This window comes from Zea mays, chromosome 10, assembly GCF_902167145.1.
Source record: "Zea mays cultivar B73 chromosome 10, Zm-B73-REFERENCE-NAM-5.0, whole genome shotgun sequence".
NCBI classification, from domain to species: Eukaryota; Viridiplantae; Streptophyta; class Magnoliopsida; order Poales; family Poaceae; genus Zea; species Zea mays.
The window spans coordinates 45704305-45718606 of record NC_050105.1 but is presented as its reverse complement, the minus strand read 5'-3'; the positions used below and the strand labels follow the sequence as shown (position 1 = coordinate 45718606).

The following is a 14302-nucleotide window of genomic DNA, read 5'->3' as shown; positions in this document are numbered from 1 at the left end:
TGGCCATTCACCTTGGTAGTGAAGATCGGGTCTGTACAACCCAGGCTGGAAAGGGATCACGACTTGTGGGTAAAGTGTACAATCTCTGCAGAGTGTTAAAAACTAGTATATCAGCCGAGCTCACGGTTAAGAGCAGCCTTGGGATCCTCTTTGATTAGAAGAACTTTGGATACTTTTATGATGATGGTTAACAACGATGTTATAAAATCTGATCTTTGGTATTTCCTCTTTTGAGGAGGTACTACTTGGTAATAACTAGGTTGATTACTAAAACTTGGCTCTACTAATAGTAATAAATACTTGACCAACTAAAAGCAACTGCTTGACCTCAACTCCATATACAGCTAGTCAACTTTAGCCAAACGGGACATTTACTCAGTACGTTGATGTGTACTCACCCTTGCTTTACACACCACCCCCACCCCAGGTTGTCCCCAGTGTACTCAGTGCTCAGGAGGTGATTCTGGCAACATGGATGACTTCGAGGAGTTCCAGGAATATGATGAGTTCTAGTTCTTTCTTAGTGGCAAACCCTCAGTCAGCTGCCTGTGTAGGCTTAGCATCTACGTTTCGTAATTCCGCACTTTGATAATTATGTTGAATAATGTTTATGTAATAGTCTCTGTGGATGTCTTGGACATCTTGATGTAATCAAGTACCTTTCCGCTATTTATTTCAAGCATTGTGTGATGATGTCCAATTATGTAATCGCTGTGTACGTGAGTTTCTGATCCTGGCACATACATGGTTCGCATTCGGTTTGCCTTCCAAAACCGGGTGTGACACTAAGGCATAGCAAAGTCCAACAGAGGCATGTAACTCATCAAGATCAGATTTAGTGGCTAGCAAAGTAGGAGTTTTTAACTTAATAGGTTGATGATTTTCAGAGTTCAAAACACCTTTTTGCTTAGCATTAGTCTTTTTCTCATGTTCAAAGTGGACAATTTCAGTGGGAGTCATAGGAAGCAACACAATTTTCTTTCCCTTATGCATGAAAGTATATTTATTAGATCTACCATGGTGAATAGCATCAGTATTAAACTCCCAAGGATGTCCCAGTAAAAGAGAGCAAGCATCCATAGTCACCACATCGAAATCAGCAAAGTCATGGTAAGAGCCAATAGAAAAATGCACCCTTGCTATTTTTGTTACCTTGAACTTATAGCTATTGTTAAACCATTGAATGTGATAAGGGTGGGGATGCTCTCGTGTGGTCAAGCCAAGCTTCTTAACCACCTCAACATTCACCAAGTTGTTGCAGCTACCACCATCAATGATGGTATGTACACGGCAGTCCTTGATGATGAGGAACTTATTGAAGAGGTTGTGGTGCTGTCTGTTGTCGTCGTCACTAGCCGTGGCACTCAAAGCTCGTTGCACAATCAAGGCCTTATAGGTCTCGGTCGCTGTTGTACCAAGAACCTCTTCATCACCATCATAAGTATCTGCAATGATAGCTCCAATAGTATCTTCATCTTCATCATTAGAAGCACTAACATACCCACCATCACCAGTATAAATGTATGCCCGTTTGCTGGGGCAATCTCGCTGAATATGGCCAAGTCCCTGGCAGCGGTGGCACTTGATGTCGGAGGAGCGGCCTGTAGAAGAGATGGTCGTAGCAGGTTTTGCTGCAACACCCGAAGGCACCAAGGACTTGCTGTTGTCGTGCCCCTGTGATGCCGAAGGTGCGGTGCGTGTGCCGCTGGTGGCGGAAGATGTGGACATCCATGCGCCCGAAGAGGATGATGCCTTGGCTGGCGCCGGTGGCTGGCGTGGCGCGAAAGTGTTGCTCCTCCGCTGTTGATGACCCTGTAATTCTTTTTCTGCCAACATATAAAGATGGAACAAGCATTGTATAGAATGATATTCTTTATAATCAACAATATCCTGAATCTCCCGCCTCAATCCCCCATAAAACCTAACCATTTGATCCTCTGGGTCCTCAACTACCCCACATTGTAGCATACCTTTCTAAAGCTCTTGGTAGTATTCCTGTACCGACATGTCTCCCTAATCTAAGCATTGCAATTTTTTCGAAGATCACGTCTATAAGAAGGGGGAACAAAGCAAGCTCGCATCTCCTCTTTTAACGCATTCCATGTTTGTGGTGCAGCATGTGTGTTAACAAGTTCATTCCACCAAATGATAGCAAAATCTCTAAATTCACTAGTGGCTTGTCTAACCCTATGCTGCTCAGGAACAAGATGGGAATTAAATTTTTGTTCTACCGTCATCTCCCAGTCTAAGTAAGCTTCAGCATCATAAGAACCCATGAACGGTGGAATAGAGAACTTAATCTTAGCAAATGGATTATGGTCTGGTTCAGGAATATGATGACGACGTCTACCATTACCTCCCATACCTTGTCGATTACGTGTGAGGCGTTGTCGCAGTGGTGCATAAACATCGTCGTCATCGTCCACAGGAGAGTGAGCTGGGGCTGGAGTAGGTGGGGGGGGACGAGCCTCCAGTACGTCCATGCGTGTAACAAGTTCAGCAACTTGTCGATCAAGCTTCTCATAGGATGTCACCGTAGAGTCCTGGTATTTTTTAAAAGCCTCAGTCATCGCGCGCATCATCTCCTTCAATTCCAGCTGAGAGACACACTCATCGTCGTTAAGCTTAGGCCCCTTGGCTTGTCCATTTAATTCTTTGGTCTTGTCATTGTATGCACAAAATAGAGACAAAAAGGCAACAAACAATGTGAACCCTACAACTATCTCTCAGGGTGGTGGTGGTGGAATACAAATTATGAAGTGTCTTACCCCGCTCTTACAAGGTTCTTACCAGCACTGCAGGTGGCAAACGGTGACCGGTGTGACTGTCCAACGAGCGTGTGTGTGATTGCAAAGGAGTACCTGTTCTGCTCGAGAGAAAGCTAGAGCTCTGGGAAGGCTGACTAAATATATATATGTGGCACACAAGTCAGTAACAGATAGCAACGCTGAATAAGTGTTCCAAGTACTCGTCCTAGTTGCTGGCCTAGAAAATGTAATAGAACAGTTGGACCAAGGCACAAGAAAGGAGGTACAAGTATCTAGGTGTAGCAAGAAAACAGGCTTGGGGCAAAATAATCACAGAGGTGCACAGAAGACTGGCGTTTCTGTTTATGTGCTACTCTATTCTTTTTTTTTCTTTTTTTGCGATTTTTTTTCAAATCTTTTTTTTATATTTTTCTCTTTTGAATCAGCACATAAGAAGAAAACACACCAAGTTTCAGATTTTTTTGTGCAATGACGCATCCTCTGGAATTTCTACAAGTTTGTCCTAAAATCGGAATAAATGTTTGGAAAATGAGAAGTCCTATTTCTAAGCCGAATTTGGGAATTTTAAAAACAGCGAAACCATCGAAGCGGAAAGAATCGGATGCGAAATTTAATTCTGTGCGATTTGAAAAAAATGGGCCTGATTCGAGTTCCGAGGCGAAAGTTACGGCTGTTTTAAGTTTGGACTCTGAATCAGGGTTTCTAGCGAGGTGTTGGAAGGGTGGGGGTTCGATTTTGTGGATAAGGTCAGTTTTAGAGATAGGATCTATTTTGTGGATATGGTCGGTTGTAGAGATAGCATCTATTTTGTGGATAGGGTCGGTTTTAGAGATAGGATATGTTTTGTGGATATGGTCGGTTTTAGAGATAGGATCTGTTTTGTGGATAGGGTCGGTTTTAGAGATAGGATCTGTTTTGTGGATAGGGTCGGTTTTAGAGGATGGAAGCGGATGGACAGAATCAAACTGAACCAAAACAAATCTAAACCAGCAACCAAACTCAACCTAGAACACGAACTCAGAACTGCGGACTCTAAAACTGAATTGTGCAAAGGCTAAGGCGATGGTTTTAGGTCGGAATAAACTGATCGTAATTATTTTTTTTTGGCTTTTTGTGGACTATGGGACGAAACAAAACTAATCTAAAGGTAGGATTATACCTCATGGGAAACCTGGAAATCTGATACCAATTGATAGAAGGCGCGGCCCGATCTTCCGTGAGATACGATAACTTGATTGAGTGGAGATCTCGACATTGATGATCCAAGGCTCCGAGCGAACGGTTCCTCGCAATCACTAAATCATGGCTCCGTTGGTTATCACCCATGACACACGAGTGACCTCGCCACGAAGGCTTATCCCTGCAAGCGCAATCAAGAACACAAGCAAGAACAGGAAAGAAACGCAACCAAAATTGTATTGATTACGGAATGGGGTCTCACAAACCGATGACGGCGACACTGTTCGATGACAGAATTGATCAAAGCAAAACCCAAACCTAACGTGGCGGCGGCTGCTGAATAAACAGAGTATTTGGGCGGGCGTGAACCCTAGACTCGCCCCTAATGGGCTCCGACGCGATACACGGCCCAATGGCCCAACAGACGGTGTCGTAGCACCAAAACAGAATCTGAACACTGAATTGTTTCGACGATTCCTGTTGACTCCGAATGAATTTTAAGGTGGAACCAGTTGGGTTGGTTAGATAATCCCTTTATCTTTCTAACCATATCAAGTTTGTCGCAATCGGAGTCCGGATGCATCTTGGGCGTCCATTTTAGTGCAGATTGGTCCTGTACCCCGAGATGGAGTCGCAGTCGAGTCAGACATGATCTCCTTCCTGTTGTGGGCGCCCTTGCTGCTCCTCCTTAACTCCTTCGCCTTTCCCAAGTCCTTGCTGGTTCTCTCCAGGGTTCCTAATCATCAAAACATCCATGGGCCCAAGCGTAAGCTCTAAAACACAATTGACTAGGGTAGAACGTACCTGGAGATTTAGCTGTCGTGCACGCGATCGTGTTATCGGTCCATTCATTGTATGTATAGAAGTGATGTCCTCATCAACCACCTTCGTACAAGACACCTCAACTACCCATGTATGATGGTCACTCCGATCCGAAGCAATTCCTCATGAGTTACGAAGCAACAATATCATCATATCGAGGCAACATGGCTGTCATGGCCAAGTCCTTCTGCCAGGGACAATAACTTCTTGGCAGAAACTAAAGGATATGCTGATTACAAGTTTTCAAGGACTTCAGACAAAGCCAGTCACAGCTCAGGCTCTCTTCCAATGTACACAAGATCATGAGGAGCATTTGCAAGCTTATGTCCGAAGGTTTCTATGGCTTCGAGCCCAAGCACCTACAGTACCCAATGAGATTGTCATTAAGGCCATGATTAAGGGGCTTCGTCCAGGATCAGTAGCACAATATTTTGCCAGAAAACCTCCTCAAACCTTAGAGAAGCTCTTATAGAAAATGGATGAATACATCAGGGTTGACAATGATTTTCGACAAAGGAAAGAGGAGGCCTTCGGATATTCCGAAATGGCAAGGGGCTTCGGTGGACGATGCTCCTGAACCAAATCCCTAGTGCTAATGTAGATGCACACAGCGTTGAAAGCCACAAGGCAAGATTGGCATTTTTTGGTGTTTACAATGGTCGGTCCCTTAATACCGAAGCGTGACCGAATGGGCCACTGAATCACACCCTTGATATCCTCCCTCTCACCCAAGTCACTCCTAACATAGAACTACTGCTTCATCCATAACCCCGATCACTTTTGCTGGAAGGTTTGGACAGGGCACCTTGCGCTGGACCGATACACGAAAGAATAACAACCAAAGTTATTATGATATTGTTCCTTTCCAATAGCCTTCATCTGATAAGAGAGCTCATGAATATTACAAAAGCAATTAGCATCAGGCTCCAGTTCTTGGCTCCTCACTATCCAAATGAAAATTCCAACCTTGACTAAAACTTCGGGAGTAAGTTGATGAAGGTATATCTCTAACGTTTTCAAGACCTCAACCAACATCTTATGAAGGGGGAAACGCAGGCCAACCTTCAAAAAGCTTCAAAAGATAACCACTTCATCTTTTTCTGGAAGAGGAACATTGTTTTCTCGCTCAGGTCTCACTATGGATACATCATGGAATTATTTACCTTTCATGACCTCAATATGCCCCTTTTTCACAGTCGACCTTCCGAAGTTAACATGACTTGGACTCCATGACCGATCTTTGGCTCATCAGCGCTGCTATCAAAGTCAAAATCCTCGCTATCCTCAGAGTCATCCGACAGCCTAGCCAGAATCTTATCAGCTATTTTCGCAACATTACTCCTTTCCATGGCTTTGTAAAACCCAGCTAGTGCAAGATCCTCACTCTTCTTACATTCGGCCATCTCAGCACAAGCTAAAACAACAACCGAAGCTAAAAGAAAATGCAATGTAATGGCTCAAAAGTAGAAAGACATCTCAATAGTGTGATGGATACTTTATGATGACCGCCATATTTATAACAAAATACCATTGCAAGATGGCCCCCACCTGTCAGACGTTTCGCTATTATAGTAAAGGGATGGTGTTTTTTGGACCTTCAGCATGAGGCCTCCATTCATTTCACGGTCTTAGTACGTTACAAGGAAACGAACTAATAATGTGAGGGGCTACTATTGGGGGCCTTCGTCTTTCGTAGGTCCTCAAAAACACATCTAACCATTGATTATTAGCACGTACTTAAGTATTGTAGGAGCTTTAGTACTAAGGCTATTCTCAATGGGGTTTGAAGGAAAATTTCATGGCATTAATTATTAGGACACATCAGCATTATTGATGACATGTCATTGATTTAATGAGGGAAGAGAAGGAACCAGTTTCATCCCCATGAAACCTTGCCAACCCGTTTCCATGACATGTGAAATCGTGTGAAACCCCCATTGAGGCCAATATCCTTTCATCTCGAGATCCCGTGCGGTTTCTCTTGCCCCACCCTGCACGCGCGCTTGATCGCCATCTACCATACCAGCCCTGGGCGAGCACCGCCACCTGCCCTTGCTGGGCACAACGACCGGCCAACGACCGCTGCATGTCTCGATCTAGGGCATCGTCATCTGCTCCCGTTGGGCCTTGCGTCCGCCGGCGGCCGCACCTCCCAGGTCTGCTTTGGTCTGCCAGCACCATCGTGCGTCACGATGGACCCAACAAATCAGCGATCCTCAGGGGCAGGGCACCGCAGCTCCGTCGTGGCTGCCATGGGACATGGTGGTGCATGTGGCCATGGTCAGCAGCATGTGTCGGCACCTACATCACTCTGTTTGCCCTCTTCACCTGAGTCGCAACAAGCACAGTCTGTAATGCCACCAAATCCCCCATGGTACGTATTATTGTGATGATGGACTCTGGTATTTTAGTGATTGTACCCCATTTGGACTCTGGTATTTTAGTGATTGTATGTATTGGCATGTACACCTTGCCTCAACCTTTAGTGATTGTCGACTTCGGTATTTTTGTATTAGTCTAATGCCTCCAACCTTTAGTAATTTTGATTCTAGAAGGCTTGTAGTAGAGAGCAATACATATAATTAGGTCTTCTGTTTTGTGGTACATGAACATTTATCCACCAAATGGTTTTGTGAATTTGATTAACCAATCGTACATGCCAATATCGTCGCAACCACTTGGAGAGAATTTCCACTTTGTTGGTCTCACACAGAATTTCAACACATCTCTGCCACCGCCACCAAGTGCTAAAAGGACTCAAAAACCATCCAAACTTGCTAAAGAAACTATTCAGATTGATGGTGATGGTGATGCAGCAACTGAGGAATCTAAGGTAGTCAAGAAAAGGTATTGGACACATGACGAGGAAGTGAGGCTAGTAATAAAACTTTTCAAACCTTCTCATATATATAATATTATACATGAATGAACTGCTAATTTGATGTTTCCTATTCAAAGGTCAGTGCTTGGTTGAACAGTTCTAATGATCTAATACATGGCAATGACAAGAAAGGAGAAACTTTATGGAAGGAAATTGCATAATACTTTAACAAGCATGCTCCAACAGATCGTCAAAGGGACATCAAAAATTAAAGATACATTGGACACGGTTGAAGACAATGATTAACAATTTCAATGGGTGTTGGAGCATAGTATCAAAAATGCATACAAGTGGGTACTCTTATGATGAGTTAATGGATGAGGCACAAAAGATGTATGCAAATGGTAATAACGGCAAACCTTTCACGCTGGTTCATTGGTGGAAAACTCTTAGAAATGAACCTAAATTTTGTGCACAAATCTCACATATGGATAAGGAAAAAGGTCAGAGCCATACCATTGACATCATTGAAGACAGAGATTAGCTTCCCTTACAACGTCCTATAGGAAGAGATGTTGCTAAGGCTAAAAGGAATGGTAAGCGCAAGGCAGAAGAGGTTTTGGATGGTATTGCTCGCCTTGGTGATAGCATAAACAAAATTGTTGAAGTGCAACATGACCGTAAGCAAGAGCATGAAAAAGTGGCTGAAACTCAACTAAAAATCTCAAGGTTAGAACTCAAAGCTGCATAGGAACAAGAGGAGGAAAAATTACTTGAAGTATATAGCTCACTGCTGCTGCAGCAAGACACTAGTCAATTACCTAATCAAGAAAAGATAAACCGAGAGAAGACGTAGAAGATGGAGCTGTAATTATTTGGTGATAGTGAAAAAATGATGTGAACTAAATTATTTGGTGACAGTCAAGGGTGAATTGAAAGGAAAATCGGATGTGAACTGAATTTTCTGTTTTTTGTGAATTGAAATGTCTGCGTCAACTAAAATGCTTGTGTGTACTGAATTGTTTTTTAGATGAAAAGTCTAGTATGAACTGAATTATTTATGTGAGATGAAAAGTCTAGTGCGAAGTGAATTATTTCTGTGGAGATGAAAAGTCTACTTATATGTATTTGAAGGTGTTCATTTTCTGAGTTTGCGTTCAAATTTATTTGTGTGGCCTGTATGAACTGAAATGAAAGTATCCATTTTTATTTATATATGGCATCACATTTATCTCAAGGAAGCATACTATTGTTTGGCTACAAATATACATGCCAAACTAGATCATGAGACTTACTAGCATTTAATTGCACTGGTTGGCTTAGGAAACAATGAAATGAGACTCTCCATTGAGACAATGATGTTTCATTCATCCTCCAACCTGATGTGGCGTTCTTGGAAATAGGGGGCGTGAAATCCTCCATTGAGAATAGCCTAAGGTGATTCGGTGTTGAATACCTTCGAAGCAGAATAAGGAGGGAGACGAAGATGCCAGCTTCGTCATAACTACACAAGAAAACAAAGGCAGGAGCAAAACAAGGCTAGAAGGTGTTTACAAGACTCCAGCCAAAAACAATGAAGGCAGAAGACGATATTGCCCTTGTATCATTTGTAAACTGCGCGTATAGATTTTATGGACTTGTTTGTAACTTTACACGAATCTGTATCTCTGTACTATAAATAGATGAATAGTGCCCTCCACAAAGTACCTTTTTCGGCAGCCAGGAAGAACAGCTTTGTGTAATCCTTTCTTCAAAGTACCTTCGTGTTTCTCCCTCGTCAAAATTCGAAGGTGCTATTGTAAATTTATTTCGTACAAAAAAGGAAGTCCCAAGTTATTTAAGATAAGTTATCTTGTCTAGCTTCGTCACAACCTTGCATGCAATCTTCATATACATCTACTGATAATCTTACAAGTTACGACATTTGTACTTGAGTGAGTTGTCCTGAAGGACAAACACTTCAAGTACGAAGAATAATATCTTTTTAATACTGTGTTGTCCTGCTTTTGATTGTACATAGCAATTGAAAATGAGTGACCAACAAAACTCATCCCGCACGGGGCTACTATTGGTGTCCTACCTTGCCGAAGGTCCTCAAGACAACTTTACTTTGGTATAAACAAATGTGTTTCACTTATATAGTGAAGGACGGATGAAGTTAGCCTTCAACCAAAATGGTGAGCAAAGAAGCTCTGCCTGTGTATATGCGCAGCAAAGGTGCAAGCCGAAGGTCGCCAGCCTTGGTATGAAGAAAGCTTCAAGTGCAAAGCAACAAAGGAGAAGAAGCCCAAGACTTGTGCAGCAAGAAAGAAAGAGAAAAGACAGTGATGTGCCTGCATCATTTGTAAATCATGTGTGTAAACTTTGTGGGCATGTTTGTAATTTTCTAGGAAGTTGTTCAACTTTCCTATAAATAGGTGAGAAGTGCCCTACATAAATGAACCTGTTTTGAGGGCTTAAGCTTCGTTTCGCTCAGCCTTCAAAGTATCTTCAAGCAATCTTGTGCGAGGAAGCCGAAGGTATGTTTGTAAACCTGTATAATACAAGGGAAGATTGAATAAAAAATGTTAAGGCATAAGAGATGAGTTTCATACTTTATTGTTCGTTGCCATTTCGCTCAATATTGTTTCATTCGCATCTCCTTTTTAAAACCTTTGTTCTTAAGCTAACACTTCAAAGAAGTGATAAATTAAGGATGAGGGTCCAAACTTTTCAACTTGTGTTGCCTTGTTTTTATGCCATGAAGCAATTGAAAACAAGTGACCAACAACTCTAATATTGAAAGCACCTAAGATTGGGATACCTTTTAGATTATTTATCGCTGCCAAAGATAATTTTTTAGAGTTGTTCTGACTCAGGAGGCTGAAGGAAAGGAGTATGTTATGACATACTTGAGTCAGAGATTGGTTGATGCTGAAACGAGGTACACCTTTGTTGAAAAATTATGCTTATGTTTATTTTATGCATGGACCAAACTTCGATGTTATCTACTGTCTAGTTCTTACATCATTTTTGTCAAACCGATGTGATTAAATACATGTTGTAAAACCTTATCATGAATGGTAGAATTGGCAAATAGACTTATGCGCTTATAGAATATAATTTGACGTATGAATCATTAAAATCCATAAAAGGTCAAGTTGTAGATGATTTTATCATAGAACATTGGATTGATACACGTTACTGTTTCTCCACGGACTCTATATTTCGATGGATCGCTCTACAATGAAAGCCAAAGGCCAAAGGATTGGCATTATGCTAATTACCCCCCTGGTCGAGTTTTGTTTTGTTTTTTTAACCAAGCAGATAGATTATGTTCAGATCTAAAGGTGATTGTGAGCTATATACTTTTCAAACAAAGCACTCCCATCATTCTTGAAACCAAGCAAATAGGTTATGTTCAGAGCTAAGGCAAATAGGTTATGTTTAGAGCTACGGTGATTGCAGGCTATCCCACTTCTCAAAATAAACACTCCATGAAGCTCATAACCATTATCAGGACATCGCCACAATAGAAGGGCGAAATTTGACATCACATTGTCAAAATATTATGTCCAGACCCTCAAAACTACAGATTTGTGTTCAGTGGAACCACAAATCTCATCTACGAAAATAAGCAGGCATCAACTAAATCTGGGTTTTGCTGAAATTCCTAACGATGGCCATCACCGAAGGGCCGGAGTCATGTTCCATAGCTGCGATCTCCAGCATCCCCAAGGCCTGGGATTATGAAACTGCAGTTTCATTCACGAGACTGAGTTAGCAGTGCAATAATCATGATTTATGCATATTGTTGGTAAAAATATAAGTACCCTTTCTCGTTTACAATTTGATCCATGGCTCCTGTATACACACAAATCCTGCAGAAAAGAGTGATAAGATATACAATCATCAAGATAACCTTGATACTAGAAATGCTACAAATTTATAGAACTTCAGAATTGCACCTTGGGAATCTTTGATTGAGCTTCTTGAGGGCAGGAGGGGCAGCAACAGCTGATATCTGCATACCAATGACTGCTTAGCAAATAATAACATTTTTTTAATCAAGAAAAGATCTGTGTCCTTTTTTCCCTTTTTTTTTTGGGTCTCACGAACTCACAATTTTTATCTGACTGATTTCAGCTCCACGTTCCATAACCAGATCAACTGCTGCAGTGACTGTTCCACCTGATGGAAATCGCAAGGTAAGAAAGACCATTCAAACACAGCATGGGTCTAGGAGTGAAGTCAATCGGACTAACACAAAAAGAATGATAACCTAGTATAAGAATTGGCTGTAATATATGAGGAAAAGGATTACCAGTTGCTAGCATAGGATCCACAATGAGGATTTTACATCCTTTCGGGAATCTATCAGGTAGCCTGCACTCAAAATTATGTTCCATTGATCATCAGGAAAACACGTACCATTGGTAATTTCATACAACACAATAGCTTGCAACTCAACTATTTCAATAGATTGGACCAGAAAAAGATCTTGTTCTACATCAACTTAACTAAAAGTGTATGATAAGATAAAAAAAGAGTAAGTTGCACCACAGTTCATAATCATTGTAGTTCCAACACCTTGTATGATGAAGTGACTTCTTCATCAAGGAAATTAAATTAACTAAAGAATGTTAATCAGCCTCCACTGTTTGTTTCCTAACTACAGACAAGCTACATTTTTAATGAAACAATATTCCATTCTCCCATATGGAGTTACATAACTCTAGTAGAGCCTCCACTGCTGTGGTCTAACTATAACATATCAATGGCGTATTTTCGTCTAAATGCAAAAAAAAAAGTCACTCACTTATTTAAGTAAACAGAGGCCATCAGTGTTGTCTCATCCCGGGCCATACCTTCATTTAGTATAGGTAAAAAAGGAACGTTAGCAGTAATCAATAAGCATGCTTAAATAAATAAACGAATTTATTTAGAAAACTAGAAACAATTTTTATGTGCAAAATTTATCTGGTAAAAAAAGTTGAAGCACACTATGTGTTTCTGGACATTCTAGTTGTATAAACATCAGCAGAAAGTGTTTCGATCAAATATGATGTTATTTTTAAGTTAAAGCATAAAAACATATTGCATTACAAACATTAGCAAGTGAGAAATTGAGTTTATTTCCAACAAATCAAAAGTTCTTTTTCTCACCTAAATGGAAAGTTCTAGTTGAAGGCAAAATTGATGTTGCGAGATCTGCAAGTGCAAGCCCTGCTCTAAGAATAGGTACAATCTGAAAGATATCCATAACATTCAGGATTAATTAAATAATAATGCCAAATTTGCATAAAAGACATACTGAAGAAGAAATACAAACCATTATTGGCTCCATCTCACTGACAGATTCAACAACCTCAGTGCCCACAGGTGACTGGATCTGCCGTGTTACTGTCGGCTACCATAAGAAAGCGGAGAACTATCTCAATGATAACATACTCAACAAAATAAAATCCATCATTACTGTCCGCCAGGGAAAAAATACTTTACATGCTTCCTTTTCGCATTGCGTTGATCATTATTTTCCACATGTACCAGATATTTATTTTAACATCGAATACTTGCACCGGCACCACCAAATGCAGTATTCCTATCTAGTTTTAGGTAAGAAAATTTATGAACATACCAACCAATCTCGTGTTGCCTCATAGATTAGCAATCTCCCTAGCTCCCCCATTGCACTCCCTGAAATTAATATTTTTGACAGTAAGTACGACGCGGTAAAGAAAAAACTAATCAGAAACAGCACAACACTTACTGAAGGCGTGGGAAGGGGTGGAGCGATCGCGGAGTACTGAGACCCAGTGGCTGATCAGCGGATGCACCGGCACCACCACCTTCCAACGACGCAATAAACCACCAACAACTTAATATCCGACGAGTATAACGGTACCAATGACAAATACAACGTGCGAGCGGGGTGGGTTCGTACCTTGAAATCGTCCATGGATACGGCGGCCGCCTGTCCGTTGTTACAGTTCTCCATCCTCAGCACGAGATTGGGACCTTTGCTGGAGGCCTATGGGGTTTAAAGAGAATAAATTAATCGGTGAAAGAAAGCGGCAGGGCGGCGGGATGGATGTGCAGGATGGGAGGGCGGCGGGGAAGCAGGGATGGATATGGGCGAGGTCGGCGTGACGGCCGTGCTGCAATTGTGCTGCGCGTGTTGTTGCGCAGGACGGGAAGGCGGCGGAGAAGCGGGGATACGGGGGAGGTCGGCGTGCTGCAATTGTGCTTCGCGTGTTTGGTTGTATTGTATTTGTATGTACCATAGATGGGCCAGGCCAGGCCAGGCTATTGGGCTGCGGTTCTTTTCACTGGGAACCCTATTTTACGGTAGTGCACCTGGGAGCATCATGCGGTTATGCGGTGCCTACTCGACACGTGAGGACCTCGTCTTCACGCCGCCTCTACCGCTCACGCGCGATAACATTAATGCCCCCGCTCGGTGGCGTACTTCCCCGATTCAAGCAAACACCCCTCTCCTTCCCCTCCGACGGTATAAGCGGCTACAGCTATCCTCTACCGGCTGCAACCCAAGGGAAGGTTCTATGGCAACCCTCCGTCCCTATTCCTCCCGTTGGCGGTTGGTTGATGAAGTTTCTCACTGCTCGCATGATGCATGCGCAGTGGTGGACGCAGGACCAAAATTTATGGGAACCAAAAACCACATTACAAAATTAAGCAAGACGATAAAAAATATAGTTGCATAAAATTCAAG

The 14302-nt window shown here is 42.0% G+C and overlaps 1 protein-coding gene across 2 annotated transcripts; it reads right to left on the bottom strand.

Annotated features, from left to right (window-relative positions):
• Positions 1 to 10938: 10938 nt before the first annotated feature.
• Positions 10939 to 13823, bottom strand: LOC100286008 (uncharacterized). 2 transcript variants are annotated; one of them, NM_001158896.2, is made up of 11 exons: positions 13514 to 13814; positions 13340 to 13418; positions 13208 to 13266; positions 12902 to 12979; positions 12736 to 12817; positions 12389 to 12437; positions 11894 to 11955; positions 11693 to 11760; positions 11538 to 11593; positions 11403 to 11450; positions 10939 to 11324 (listed from the first exon to the last, which is right to left on the bottom strand). In NM_001158896.2, the coding sequence occupies exons 1-11, from the start codon at positions 13565 to 13567 to the stop codon at positions 11273 to 11275; spliced, it is 687 nt and encodes a 228-aa protein (NP_001152368.1). In that variant the 5' UTR covers positions 13568 to 13814; the 3' UTR covers positions 10939 to 11272. The 2 variants fall into 2 exon arrangements, with proteins under 2 accessions (NP_001152368.1, XP_020400705.1); XM_020545116.2 differs by having other exon boundaries at positions 11011 to 11324; positions 11538 to 11607; positions 13514 to 13823.
• Positions 13824 to 14302: the final 479 nt, after the last annotated feature.

What these genes read in the sequence shown, in the direction of transcription:
- LOC100286008 (NM_001158896.2), bottom strand. Translation starts at nt 13,567, where the DNA reads ATGGAGAACTGTAACAACGGACAGGCGGCCGCCGTATCCATGGACGAT. An exon ending in CTCAATCAAAGATTCCCAAG is followed by an intron (nt 11,451 to 11,537) that starts GTGCAATTCTGA and finishes TCTTTTCTGCAG; the next exon opens with GATTTGTGTGTATACAGGAG. An exon ending in CAAATTGTAAACGAGAAAGG is followed by an intron (nt 11,325 to 11,402) that starts GTACTTATATTT and finishes ATGAAACTGCAG; the next exon opens with TTTCATAATCCCAGGCCTTG.